Source organism: Streptopelia decaocto (assembly GCF_964273445.1).
Source record: "Streptopelia decaocto genome assembly, chromosome: 1".
In the NCBI taxonomy this organism is placed as follows: domain Eukaryota; kingdom Metazoa; phylum Chordata; class Aves; order Columbiformes; family Columbidae; genus Streptopelia; species Streptopelia decaocto.
This window is the reverse complement of record NC_138663.1, coordinates 196,983,020-196,997,496: the sequence shown is the minus strand read 5'-3', so window position 1 is coordinate 196,997,496 and position 14,477 is coordinate 196,983,020. Positions and strand designations below refer to the sequence as shown.

Sequence of the window (14,477 nt, the reverse complement as noted above, 5' to 3'; positions counted from 1 at the left end):
AACGTAAATGGAATACTTTCCACAATTTGTCATGTACAAAATCCTGATAAAGAAATGAATTTAACTGAACATCTGGCTAATAGAAAAGTCTGGCAATGAAAACTGGGCAGATACTAGCATAAAGAGAGTATAGCTCATTTATACTAAAATTAGGTCATGCTGATTTGAGGTTTAATTCAAAATGAAAGGAAATGGTAATTTTGGAATTTTCTATGATATCTAACATCCAGGTTTTGACAAGATTAGTTTATTTGCATGAGCTTTCTCTAAGACAAATAGAAATTCAGCGAAGAAGTCTAAACAAAACTTCAGTCTGTAGAGGGATTACTATTTTGTAGATTATTACTGCTCAACTTTTCAATTTCAAATACACAAATCTGAAGAGAGAGGAGAACTGATGTGTATCTGTAGAACTACTTAAGAAAAAGACAAGGATATAGCAAAGACATTACATGGAAAAAAAACATGTGATGTATTTCAAAGTAGCTGGACCACAACACTAGAACATCCTTGATGATGAGTAGTCCTGTAGATGTCTTTCTTTAGATGTCGAAGTCTGATCTAAAGACTGAGGGAAGGAACCCACAAAAATAATTCACCTTATCCTAATACAGATATTCTGTGAAAAGCATCTTCATCTGGGATGATCAGGTGAATCATCATCTGGAGGAATGGCCAGATGATGTTTCTGTACATCTCTGTAAACAAAACTCAGTAACTTGCAGAATTTTGCTCCAGAACATACCTGTAGTAGTTTGTTATACTCCTAAGATCATTGTGGCCTTTTCTTGCATACTTAAACAAAGTGTATTTCTTTTGCACTAAGAGCCTGGTTTGTTCACAGCAACCCTGTTTGCAATAGAATGAAGTGGTAAATATACTGTTCAGCTGCTTGGAAAAATGTAAACACCTAAGCTAAATTAGACCATGATTTAAAGAGAAGAGTTTGTATCTTTATTATATCAATAACTTCCTCCATAATCATGGGTGAAAATCAAAAGCAGTGCTTATAAAAATAATGATGACAGTCTGAAGCATAGCTAGAGGTAAATATGCATATATATTTGCATTATATACATACATACGTTTGAAAAATATTTTCCAGCACTAGTTGTGAGCTATGCATTTTTCATCTTAGTTACCAAGTTCTTCTGTTTAATAATGAAATTTACCCTATGTCTGTAGGCTCTTTTCTTTAAATACCTTCATTTTTAAATACTGATTTTTCATCTTAACCAGTATAACCTTCTCAATCTAAGGTGAAGCTGCTTTTACCAGTTCTCAGAATAGTTGCTGACAATGTGGGGGGACTCAGTCCTTCAGGACATAGTTTCTAGTACTCTATCAAGGTTTTTCTATATATTTTCTCTTTGATTATTTTGAATCACCAGCAATGTGGTAAACACACCACTCAGTTTATTTAATTTAAATTACACTATTAATACATTTAACCAAGTGTTTTTAATTTTCAAATCTAAGTGCTTTCCCTGGCATATATTTCTCTCTTTCAAATACCTTTATGCAAACCATTATTTAAAAAATTGTGACCTGCATAACCACACAACCAAAATTAAGCATCTGAGGAGCTGAGCCGTTGGGAGCCAACTCAGAGCAAATGCCAGGGCAGCTGTGACTCCCAGGTGGCAGCTGTGACCCTGCGTGGCTGCTATAACCGCTGGGTGGCAGCTGTGAGCCCTGCGTGGCAGCTGTGACTCCGGCTGACAGCTGGGTGGCCTCTGTGCCCCTGTGCTCCCCATCCTGGAGGACTCCGATGCATGGAGCGGTGGGGAGAACCGGCCGGTCCCTGCGGACCGTCACCGTGGGATGTGGATGCTGTGCTCTGCAGTGTAAGGTTCATAACTCCAGCCTGTTGGAAAAAACAGCATGTTCTTTGCTGGCTTGTGCTAATCTTCTGTATCCTCAGCAAGTGCTTCAAAAGTAGAATCATAGAATGTCCTGAGTTGGAAGGGCCTACAAGGATCATCGAGTCCAACTCCTGTCCCTGCACAGGACAACCCCACAGTTCACACCATGTGTCTGAGGGTGTTGTCCAGTCTCTTCTTGAACACTGTCAGGCTTGGGGCCGTGACACCTCCCTGGGGAGCCTGTTCCAGTGCTCCAGCATCCTCTAGGTGAAGAACCTTTTCCTAATGTCCAACCTAAACCTCTCCTGGCACATCTTTGTGCCATTCCCTCAGGTTCTGTCACTGGTCACTAAAGAGAGGAGTTTGGTGCCTGCCCCTCCTCCTCCCCTTGTGAGGAAGCTGTAGCTGTCATGAGGTCTCCCCTCAGTCTCCTCTTTTCCAGGCTGAACAAACCAAGTGACTTCAGCCGCTCCTCATACAGCTTCCCCTCCAAACCCTTCACCAACTTTATAGCCCTCTTATGTGCTCCAGGTGAGGCCGCACCCGTGCAGAGCAGAGCAGGACAATCACCTCCCTGCCCGGCTGGCAATGCTGTGCTGGATGCACCCAGGACACGGTTGGCCCTCTTGCCTGCCAGGGACGCTGTTGGCTCATATTCAACTTGCCAGAACCCCCAGATCCCTCTCTGCAGAGCTAAGTAAACACCAGTCTCATCAGTCCAAGCTCAAACTGACACCCCACAGTCAATATATCAAATCCTGATCTAACCACCCTATCACTAGCCTTTAAGAGCTTATGATGGCTTTCTATCTGATGGTTTAAAACCTTGCATTGCTCAGCCATGAGGAGGTTGTCTTGCCCTCAGTCCTATGAGCAGCATTTGTACGTGAAACACACAAAAAGTATTTCCATGCTGCTGGTGAGATCCACTGCTCCTCCAGCCCCTGCAGGGCTGCAGAGCCCACAGAGGCCACACAGACCCACAGGCACCCATGGGCCAGGCTCTTGTGTGAGAGCACACAAACACATACACACCCATCTAGGTCTATTCACTTAATGAAAGGCAGCAAGACACGGTGCTTACAGATCACAAAAACACATGAAGCACATGACACTTGAGCAAAAAACCCCACATACACCCCCCTCAAGCTGATTTAATTAGTGAATGCAGGCAGACCATTAAAAACCCTGATTCACAGCTAGAAGCCACATCTCAAATCTTTAGATCCTGTCTACAAAGTATGTGTACAGGACACAGTCTAGTGTAACTGAGATGGCTGTCCCGGGGTCTCTGCCTGTGCTTGTAGCCCTCAGAGACGCGCTCTCCCATTGCTTTAGCCAGGCACATTGTGCAGCTCATCCGCACGTCGTGCTGGTGTCCTCTCTTGGTGCCTGCGGTGGTTGTACTGAGTTTCAGTCCTCTGCCAACACTCTGCCTTGGTTATGGTTTTGCCATGTCTGAAGGCTCAGTGTTTGAAAAGGTTGGACTTTACTAAGCTGGTCAAAGAGCGTGTTGGCTATCTTAGATGCTACCTTTGCAGCTTCCTTTTCTGTTATCAGGATCTGGGCAATTAGCAGCAAGAGGCATGAATTTATGACCAAGTACAGGGAAGAGCAGCCATGCACATCCAGGCAATGACAAGTACTTTCTCCATATGCAAGCTCCAATGCTTGTTTTTTCCCCTTCATTTATGGTACCAAATCCTTAGAAAGATTCAGTATGAGTTTTGTCAAGGCTTTTGGAGTATCTGTCTGTCACCCAAGAGCACAGGAGGTAAGTTGGCCACCCAAAAGGGGAAGGGGAAGTGGGTTTTAAGCCTTGCTCTAGCAAGCATCTACACAAGCATACACAGGTCTTGCCCCACTTTGGTAGTCAAAGTACTCCCATGCCAGTGCTGGGAGACAAGGTTCTTGTGGGCAGAGAAGAGAGCAGGACTTTTCAGAACAGCCTACAAGGGATGCTGTACCGTGTGTGTCTCAGCAACACGTTACATTAGGATGCATAATCTCCTCATTTCGCAATCCAGTGTCATCATAATGATCTTATGATCCATTTGAAAAACAGTTGTTAAAAAAAAATAATTGGCTGAGAAAAAAGCAACTGTTTTTCCTTTGTGACATGAAACAACTGGAAAGACAAGTGTGGATTAGCTTTGTCCTTATTTTTCTGTCTTTTCTGCCTTGCTTTGTCTGTCTTTCCAAACTCCTCTGGCCAAGAGTAGGAATCTATATCACAAAAACAAATGGAAATGTGCAATGGGAAGCAAGAAGGATGTTCAGTAAAAACGCTGAGAAAATTCTTTTAGCTTGACTACATGGGATTCTGCTTTCTCTGTATGTTCATGTGTCCCTTTGGTCCCACAGTAACTATTGAAGGTGCTGGCCAACTTCAGCCAAGGTGAAATGACATGTTGTAGTTCCTACAGGTTTGGTGGAAAATAGTAGCTGTCTAGAGGAGAAAAAACCTTATTAATTGGAAGATGGTCAATTAATCCCTTGGCTAAGCTGTGGGGGCAGTGGCTGACCAGCCCACAGGTAACGACATAGCATTACTCAGCTGATAACCTAAATACAGTATGAGGACATGCATTATGAGGAGCTATACACAAGAGAGTGCTGGGGACGTGGTATTGGGAGCTCTTCGGGGCTGTGGGAGGACATGAAGAGGTGCAAGACATGACTGCATGCCAGCCAGGCTCCTGGCAGAGAGGGACAGAAAGAACCACCACTAAGCACTCATCACTGGCTGGGTTTCTGTGGTGATGCTCCTATTGTGTGCTTCCTATTCCTCCAAAGAAATGAAGAGGGAAAAATGAGTGACCAAGCTGTTATCATTAACCGAAAAGTGAAGTCTTTTTGTGTTGGGTGTGACTTTTCAGGCCTTCTTCTCAAATAAAGGAAAAGTGGTACTCATTGTTTTTTTAATTATTTTTGCAGGTGACCTGTGAAGCTGCACCCTATGCTGGTTTAACAGAATACCAAAGCTGCCAGTCAGAAAACTTAATTATCAGCATTTCTCTGTTAAAGATTAACTTTCCTCTAGACAGGGGATTTGTAGAAGTTGTGAAACAATGTTTCACCTGAGAAAAGACGGAGCACACAGTTGTTGTTTGTTTATGTATTTGAAGATAAAGGCACTTGCCCATGTTTTACAACCAACTGAATAATCTTGATGACTCAATGATTAGACCTTCCTTGCAGCTAAAATTACAGTTGTATTACACACTGTACAGAGTGTGTGTGAGAGCAACCTTGCCTCTGAGTATAAACACTTGGGAATAACTTGTCAGCTTCTGTCATTGAGCTGTTAAACTGTGCTTTCTACAAAACAACCAGTTGAACTGAATGCTGGAAGATAAGCAGGCTGGAAATACAGAAATAGGTAAGGCATGTTCTCCATTCCACCTGCCTCCAGCAGGTTCTGCTCTTGTCTCATGGGAAACCATAGTCATCTCATGGGCAGTGTCGGTCCAAGCCGGTGTATTCAGACAACTTCATCACTGGCTTATGATAAAAAGCTGCTGGCGTAAGTTGCCAAAAAGCAAATATAAAGAGGATAAAAGTAGGGTATCATTTTATTTTGGATCACATAAAAACTGAAAAACTGAAAAACACCCGGAAAGGACATTATAAATTTCACAAAACTTTAGCTGTCTGAAAATTAACTACTCTAAGCAAGCTGGCTAGTCTGGGACCTTACAGATTTTGCCTGATTTTGTGAGGCAGTTGCTTTGTGTGCAGCATGTAGTAAATCTCAGATATATCTGCACTTGAAGCACACGCTTTGTAGTATCAGAGTAAATGTTGTGCTCCATGACATCGCAAGTGGTGAATTTCTTGAATAAGATGGGGCTGCTTTGTGAAGGATGTCATTCATAGATTCTCAAAAAATGACAGCTGATGAAATAATCTAACTGTTGTGTTGGAAAGACAGAGCTGAGTGAGATAATCTGTTTAGACACTGGTGCAGGAGGGTGATTTTTATGGCAAAATAATGGTATGATGTGAAAGGGACAAGACTGTGAAAGTCAAAGAAGAGCAGGATAAGGTGGTAGGAGAGAGGACAGAAAAACAAGTGATTAAGGAAAAGCCTGGCTCTTGAAGATGTTTGGAGAGAAAAGCAAACTACAAACATGTGTTGGAAGGTTATTAACACAGTAATGTGAAGTCTTTCACACCTCAGAAATGTAAAATGCCTTCAACAGATGAAGCAGAAAATAGTTAACATCCAACTAAACCCATTTATTGCCAAAATATTTGAAAAATTACTTGGAGTATAAAATAATAAATTGGATATTTTGCACTTAATCAGGGGAAAAAACACAGTTCTGTTCTAGCTTTTGGAGATACAACTAGCGCTGACATGTTGGTTTCTTAAAATGGTAGAGAAATAAGAAAATTAATCATGTAGCCTCTTCTGTATAGTAGCGTGTATATGAACAACGTTTGAGAAATCTAGAATGACTTTTTATTCTCAATTGCTGTGTGTAAGAAAGTTAAATGCTATTAACAGTTAAACCAACTGTTACTCTCTATTTCACGGATAACTTTTTTAGTGATAGGGTCAAATTCCCATTGCTTCGATCCATGGAAGAAGTAGAATAAACCTGGAAATAAAAAAGTAAAGCATTATTTTGTGGATACAAGAACTAGCTTCATTTTGACAAAGCAGGGAACATCATCTTTGTATACACAGGAGAGCATCTCTTCAGTTCTGTCTTTTGCAGGATACAGCAATAATGATGTTCATCATAACTCCAGAAGTTATGTTCTTTACAAGGAAACTGATTTTACTTAAAAGCTCATTTAATTTACCTTTCTGTTGGAAAACAGCATCAACCTTCTGGCTAATTCCTGGAAAGTCATCAACTGTCTGCCTAGGATAACCCTTCTCCATGGACTGGCTGTTTTCATCATACCTAAATTATATGAAGGGAGACATGTCATTTTACAGAGTTTAGACATCAATTCTACAATGAATTAAGCAGTTGATGAATGGTATCCACCATCTGTAGTTTGATTTCACTGGGACTACGGAGAGTGAAGTTATCAGCTTGCACAAATATGTGCAGGATACTGGCCATTGCATTTTCAATAAGGTGGCTACTTCTTTGCTGATATAACAGACGCAGCTCCAAAGAAGCATCTGGAGTGAGACAAATAGAAGGAAGACCCCCATTTTTGACAGCAGTACAGGATTTACCTCCTCTAACTACAGCAGTGTGACAGTCGATGCATGGAAACTCTCCAGGTTGATTCCCACTACAGTGACGGTAGAAATGATTGCATTAATTTTAAACTCCTCTCAGACTTTTATATGATATTGTACATAGTCCTCTACTAGAAGACAGATTTAGATGGAGGAAAGGAAGCTGATTGGTTTCTTATACAATCAAGTTGTTCCTAACTGAACCAGGACAATATGTATGAGATGGAACAGAATTTGAGGGCTGAAAGGAGGACCCAACATGTTCTTCAAGATTTGAGGAAACATCTCAGGAAAGCAAAACAAAACAAAACAAGCAAACAAACAAGCCTTTGTTTTACTTCTCCTTGGATACAAGGAATACTTTTCACAGGGACATGAGACTGAGAAAATGAGTTGTTAGGTAAAAAATCCATGCTGTGGTTTCCTTGCATGCCTTTGTCTTGTGACCAAGGCAGTAAAATAGCAATGCAAGATGTTGTAAATAATCTTTCCAAAACTATCAGAAACAAAGGACAGGAAACAACATGCAGCTCAAAATCCAGCTGACCCTGTATGTCTCACTGAGGAACCCCACAATTAGTCATGATAAAATACGTTTCACCCACACATGCTCCTGGTTGGCTGCAGAAGGTCTTTGCAGCAGTTGTCCTTGCACACAGGAGAAACCTATCATCTTCCCAAAGCTGACTTTTTGCTTCCATTTTTCTGGTATTTGGGTATCAGGAATCACTTATGCCAGTTTGGGAGTAGGATTTAGAAGAAGCATATTGCAAATCCAATGCTAAGCAGGCAAAGGAAGGAAAATGAACTATCACTTCCATGTCTCTAAAAGAGGCAAAATAATCCAGGATTTTTCAGAAATCAGAGAAATCCTGCCCAATCCATTTTAGCCAGCCTTCTGCTGAAGTAGATTAGCTTTCAGATCTTTATTTTCTGGAGATGCTTTTGTCAATTTTTTTGGTAAAAAATATCTATATGCTGGAATTTTTTTCAGCTTCCAGGCATAATGCATCAAATTGAGTCCATATCTTGAACGCCCATTTCAGGACACCCTTAAGCTCTCAAAAGTCAAAACTATATTATTCTCCTTGTTCAGGAGTCAAAGAAACATTTCTATGAAAAGTAGGATTGCTATAGTTACCTAGTTACATATAGTTACCTAAAAGTCTTTTGTCACATGGACAATTGTAATTGCATTCAGATTATATTGGAGTCAATCATAAGAAAACATTTGTCAATTTTTCTTACCTCCAGTACTTGTCACCTATGAAAAAGTCTGTCTTCCCTGTATTTTTATTACAAACAGCTGCATCAATTTTCTTGACACCTTTAGGGAAGCCCAGTGTGTAGATATTCTTTGGATAACCATGCAATACTTGATACCCGCTGATAACCCAGAATTTATTGCCTGTTTAAACAAAAAAAAATAATATTTAATTTCACCAGTGATTTTCAGACACTAAAAGAAAAAAAGTCACTCCCTTAGTGTAGGTTATAGGAAAACTAGATGAAATGTCTTAGGTTTATTTTTAATTTATTTGAAAAGTGAATTTTATGCACATAGCTACCCTTCCTTCCTGCCTGCCATTTAAATAAAATCTCATACTTCACCTTTAAAAAATAGAATCTGATCTTTCATGTTCTCATACGCAGCTTCAATACCAGGTGGCAGAGTTGGCCAGAAGGTAGAAATTAATTCTTGTTCAACTTCTGAGTTATCGGGATAGACTCGCCATAAATGCCTGATTTAAAAAAGAAACAGTTTTTTTAGTAAACAATAAACCACAGGCAATTCTGTGTGTGCCCAAGAATGTGAACAGCATTGTGACTTACAAGCTCTTTCTTGTCAAAGGAGATACCTGAGTCAATGTGTCAGAAATTAAAACACTCCCCTTGGTGGGAAGTGAGATTTTTTTAATTCTGGCTTCTTTCTGGAATTACCCTTCTCATTGGTGCTGGTTGATTAGTGGGATCAGCTACAAGTAGGTGAAAAATTTGAGTTGTTTCTGTACTATATAGTAAGAGAGTTACAGGGTACAGAGATGAGCCTGACTGTAAACTATTCCCTGGACAACGTACTTGGGTGACTTTGGTCTTGTATATGTGACTGGAGGAGAAATTAGCGCAACTATATGGTAGAACATACTAATTTCTTAGGAAAGGGTTACAGCATTAAGTCATGTCATTAACTGGTATAACCACCTATAGATTTGGGATTAAAGCTATATTGGGACTGAGATATTTTCTGGAAAAAAAATGAAGCATGCTTTTTTCAGAGGATCCTGTAAAAATACTAATACAACTCATTTCTGCTAAAAGTTTTCAATGAATTTCCATTTGTCTCATTATAAATCACATGATCATAATAATGTGAAACACCAAAGCATTCAGCCTTCGTAGAAATCAAGAACAAATAAGCCTTACAAATGTCCTATCAATATTTACCTGCCCTTTAGAAAAATGACTTCTCGTCGGAGAGTAGTTATAGCATTGAAAGTCATCTGGGAGCCACAGGTTTTAGGTGAGGTAGGGGTGGCTGGCCTTTTATCTGGGGCATTTGGTGGAGATCCTAAGGGAGACATTTCATAAAGAATACACCAAATTTGTAGAAATGCTATGATTTTAACAGATATATTCATTTTTTTATATTATTAGAATACAATTAATGAGAGAGATTATTTCTCTACTGCTTACTTCTTTTTTTTAAGCACTGGATTTTACTCACCATAAATGGACTGAATGGCACTTATGTCATCTGGAGAGAGGGGAAATTCACTGAGGCTAACATAGGCGTAATTGGGGAACATCAAAGCCCTCTGATCATTAGAATGGGAGAGACCCAGGGCATGGCCAATCTCATGAGCAGCAACGAGGAACAAGTTGAACCCTTAAAAAATTGATAGAGATAAAAGTCTAATTTTGATGTGTAAATGATTGATAGGAACATAGCAGGGATATTATTCAGTGACAGTTCTCATACAATATAAAAATTAACTACGGTATGCATATATGTAAGTATATTTTTTGTACAGAACAAGGTTGTGTTCTTCCACTAGAAGGGAGTGACTTTTGGCCCTCTTCCTTCCTATTCTTTCTGTTAGCTACTGACAGTACGTGTGTGGCATGAGTAGATGTCTGGGGGCGAGTGTGGGTGCAGCTCTGAGGAATGTCCTGGCAAGGTTTCCTGGCTGAGCTAGAGTGGATTAGGTACTGAGTCAGATCAACCTAACAGACATCTCCAGGGCAAGGACAGAACGAGGCACTCTGTGCTCCCTTGAGCTACCAAAGCGCCACTGTGTGTCACCCTCCCACCCACAAACCTGAGAAAGAAAGGTGAGATCACGAATATACAAGGAAAAATATAATGATATAATGTTAGCAGAACAACTTACCTTTGTATCACCAGGACTTAAAGCATATGGTTCTTCATAGCCTTGTCAAATAAAATATCTTTTAAAAATGTTGTACTGATGCATGCTTATTCCCAGTGAAATATGTTAGCACAGTAAATAGATAAAAATGGAATCTCCTTTAACAAGAATCCCTCCAATAACATGCTTTCTGAATTAGGGAAGAATGATCATCTGCCCTGAAGACCAAGAGCCAGAAATATCAACAGACTTAGTGAAGCTCACAAGCCTGTGGCAGAGTGGAGGACTGGTCATCGATTGCCCAAGAAAGGCTGACTCAAGCCAAGATACGCATTTCTCAAAAAAACAAACAAAGCCTCAATTTTTCCACGTGTATTCCCAGTCCTCCCCTCTCATGAGTCCTCCAGGCTCTCCAACGAGTTCTGCAATGCCTGGCTGCTGGAGCTGTGCTGTTGAGGAACAGCAGCAAAACTGAGATTGACCCATTCGGTCCCAGTGCAAACATTACATTCCACATTATATTACAAAATATTACATATTACATTAGGATGAGAGGAAATGGCCTTAAATTGCACCAGGGGAAGTTTAGATTGGATATTAGGAAAAATTTCTTCATGGAAAGGGTTGCGAAGCATTGGAACAGGCTGCGCAGGGAAGTGGCCGATTCACCATCCCTGGAGGTGTTTAAAAGATGTGTAGGTTTGGTTCTCAGGGACATGGTTTAGTGAGAGTGTTAAGTTAATGATTGGACTCTATGATCTTAAGGGTCTTTTCCAAATTTCCAAAATGATTCTGTGATTTTATCAGCATGACATGTGCACGTCTCATCCTTCTTTTTTTCTTTCCCACCACAATAAGCCCACACCTCTCCTCCTCATGCAATGCTCCTACAGCACCTTCCTGTTTATTACCTCCTCGCTTTTCCTGCAGTGTGACCTCGATTCTCCTACTGCAATTATCCTCTGCAGTTTTCCATCCCAAAAAATGGATGAGAAAAGGGTCTAAAGTAAAACAGCATGATGTGCCTGTGTACGGTCAGATCTATTAGAGGTCATATGTACTGTATGCCCAGCCTGGAGGGAAGGGGGTTGAGAGGAGCAGATGAGTCCTGGCCAGATGGTTGAGGACTTGGTGTTCCCATCTCTTCTGGCCCAGTGGCACACATCTGTCATCAGCTCTGCATGCTGCATCTCAGTCTGTGGGTGGCCTGAACAGCATGTTCAAACTCCTGGCTGCTGGCAGGCAGCTGAAACTGCTTGGAGAACACTTTCATGTATAAGCCCATCCTAGCTTGGATGGAAAGTAAAGCTGTTACAGCCTATAGTTGGGCCTATTTTGTTACTATTAGAGAAGACTCCATTATCACTGGTGACTGTGATGTTTTTTAGGTGATGGGGATCTCCTCTGAGGGCTGCTGCGAAGTACAGTGTGCTTCCTCTGCAGTGTGTGGCAGTGCCAGGCGTGGTGCCAGCGTTTGCACCAGGAAGGGAAAAAGTCAGAAAGCTTTTACCATGGTTTGCGAAACTCTGGTGTGTATGAGCCCTACCAACCCCCAGGTAATAGTGGCCCGTGTCTGTAGTGTTCGTGTGTGAAAAGGGTTGTCTTGATAGTATATTTACCAGTGTTAATTGAGAACTAGTTTAGATCTGGCTGGTTTTATATCAGCGTAATAGTAATTATCCTAGTTGGAGGATGGCCTGTGATAACCTCAAACTGCTCTTACAGTTAATGATGTGTTTCATCTCAGTCTATTCCTTCACCTAAATAAAATCAGAAATTAATTTACCCATCTGCATTACACTTCAGAAAACCTTTTTTACCTACCAGCTGAGCCTGTGGTCCAATCTTCATCTTCATCAAAGTGGACATCACCACCAAAACCATTGCCAGGTGGAAAGGCATGAGCGAGAATGCCAAGGGGGCCATCAAAATAACGAGGGCAATGTCCATGAGCTAAATAATACAATGTTGAAACAATATTAGGCTTATGTCATGACTACTGGAAAATCTTTAAATTAAACTTACCATTGGTATGCAGTCAGCTTATTACCTTTGGTCCCAAAAGCAATCATTATATCTGCTACTCCCTCATGAATACGAGTGAAAATCAGTGGGGTGACAGTGCTCCACACTTTAAATGCCTGCTGGATTGCTTTATCCACATCTTCTTTGCTCATATCTGGTGTGTAGTTCACAATTCTACAGTTATGAGGGTTCAAGTAATAATGCTTAGTGTTTGCAGAGAAATATTATTATTAAGGTGATGAACAGAGACGTATATACAGCAGTTTAACTTGTAATCCAATAGCTCTCAAGGTTCCTCTTGGACTGAGTTTGGGGAATGTGATAACTGTCCAACATGTCTTTTTCATAATAATAATTGTGTACAAGGTATCAATTTTTCTCAAAACGGCCCTTAGCCAGGAGGTTGTCTCTTGAGCATGAGGAAAATCATCTCCTCAGGTTTTTGTGACTACTAAGCTGTCAGTCTTGGGAAATTTTGAAGGTAAGGGAGTTTGTACAGGGTGCAATTTATATTACTGTTTGGCTCCCAGAATATTTTTCGGGAGTGATACATGACAGGCAAAATACTATAGTTGACTCAGAAAATGTAAAATACCCAGCTTGAGTCTCAGGAATATGCATGGCTAGTAACTGGGGAAAGAGAAATACTTTTCTCCCAACTGGCAACACTTGCTATAGAAGTTATATTTAAATATAACAAACATGGATGCCCACAACCCCAAAATTTAAACACAGAAAGTAATTATCTAAATAGTACCTGTATGTCAGCTTGTTTTTTTTCCATCCTGGCAGAGTAACACCATAGAGACCCACATCGGGAACTCCACACCTGGGTTTCTTCATCATTTCCAATGTCTCAGTGTCTGGTTTTCCAGTCACTTTCAGACCAAAAAATTGTTGCATTTTCTGAAGTTTTTCAGCTGTAGATTCATCGCTGATTTTCCATCCCAGTTGATTTGGATCTGTCTCAACAGCATAGAATTTACTTAAATAGTCCTAGCAAAAAACAAAACAAAACAAAACAAAACAACAAAAAAACAACAAAGTATACACATTCCATGTTCTGATCTGTTTCTAAATAAGTGCCCTAGGACTGATATTGTTTGTGTAGTTTGCTGGCATCTGCCTGTGATTTTGAAGCACAATAGATGTTTTCCAGAGGATCATAGCTAAACAGAAACAGACAACATTGTTCCTGACTCTTATTGACTTGACATGTTTGTACAGATTTATCCTACTTGAGTAAAGTTTGGGCAACAGAGTTCTATGGAATAAGACGGTCTCAGAAAGATGGCAAATGCTGTGTAGCTGGAACATGCAGATTACATATGAAAAGAGAGGACTCAATAGATCTGAGATGTGAACAATGTAATTACCTGTACAAGCTTTGCATCTTCTTCTTTGTTGTCTTTCTCTGGGTGGATGGGAAGAGCGTTAGAAGCAGCTGCACACATTAAAAGAAGAAGTGAAAGTTCCTTCATGCTTGCTCTCCTCTCTGTCCGGTGGGGCAGCAGTCTGCTTTCTGCTCTGTGTGCATCCCCTCTCTCTGCCCGGTTTGTACAGGATGGGCTGCTGTGGGAGTCAGCCGTAGACTGACTCAGAGTTTATCATGCTCCGATTACCTCCACACGTCCTATAACTCTGTGCTGGCTGACACAATGAAACTTAATTAAACCCGTCTAGTTTCACAGACATCTGAAGTCAGTTAGTGTTTGAATACTCCTAAGCTGCTTAGCTACCATTTCGAAACTGGCACTCAATTTCAGATATTTTACACTGAATTTTAGCAAATCTGAACAATTTCACAGCAGATGAAATGGAAGACAAATGCAAAACCTTTTAAGTTGTCCCAAATCAGCTGTATGAAATGTGGTCACCAAATTTAGAGGGACTCTTAACCATTCTCAGCCTGGAAAATGAGAGTCATGCACCAGATGTGAATCTCATGCAAAAAAATTAAAACTTTGGGAGAAATTACTGTCAGCAGAAAATTTGCTTTTTAAATTG

At 40.6% G+C, this 14,477-nt stretch overlaps 1 protein-coding gene across 1 annotated transcript; it reads right to left on the bottom strand.

The window, feature by feature from the left end:
* Positions 1 to 5,554: 5,554 nt before the first annotated feature.
* LOC309435285 (matrix metalloproteinase-27-like) lies at positions 5,555 to 13,966 on the bottom strand. Its single transcript, XM_082043348.1, has 10 exons — positions 13,847 to 13,966; positions 13,228 to 13,466; positions 12,496 to 12,644; positions 12,270 to 12,398; positions 9,800 to 9,961; positions 9,520 to 9,643; positions 8,686 to 8,816; positions 8,323 to 8,482; positions 6,681 to 6,784; positions 5,555 to 6,472 (listed from the first exon to the last, which is right to left on the bottom strand). The coding sequence occupies exons 1-10, from the start codon at positions 13,949 to 13,951 to the stop codon at positions 6,372 to 6,374; spliced, it is 1,404 nt and encodes a 467-aa protein (XP_081899474.1). The 5' UTR covers positions 13,952 to 13,966; the 3' UTR covers positions 5,555 to 6,371.
* Positions 13,967 to 14,477: the final 511 nt, after the last annotated feature.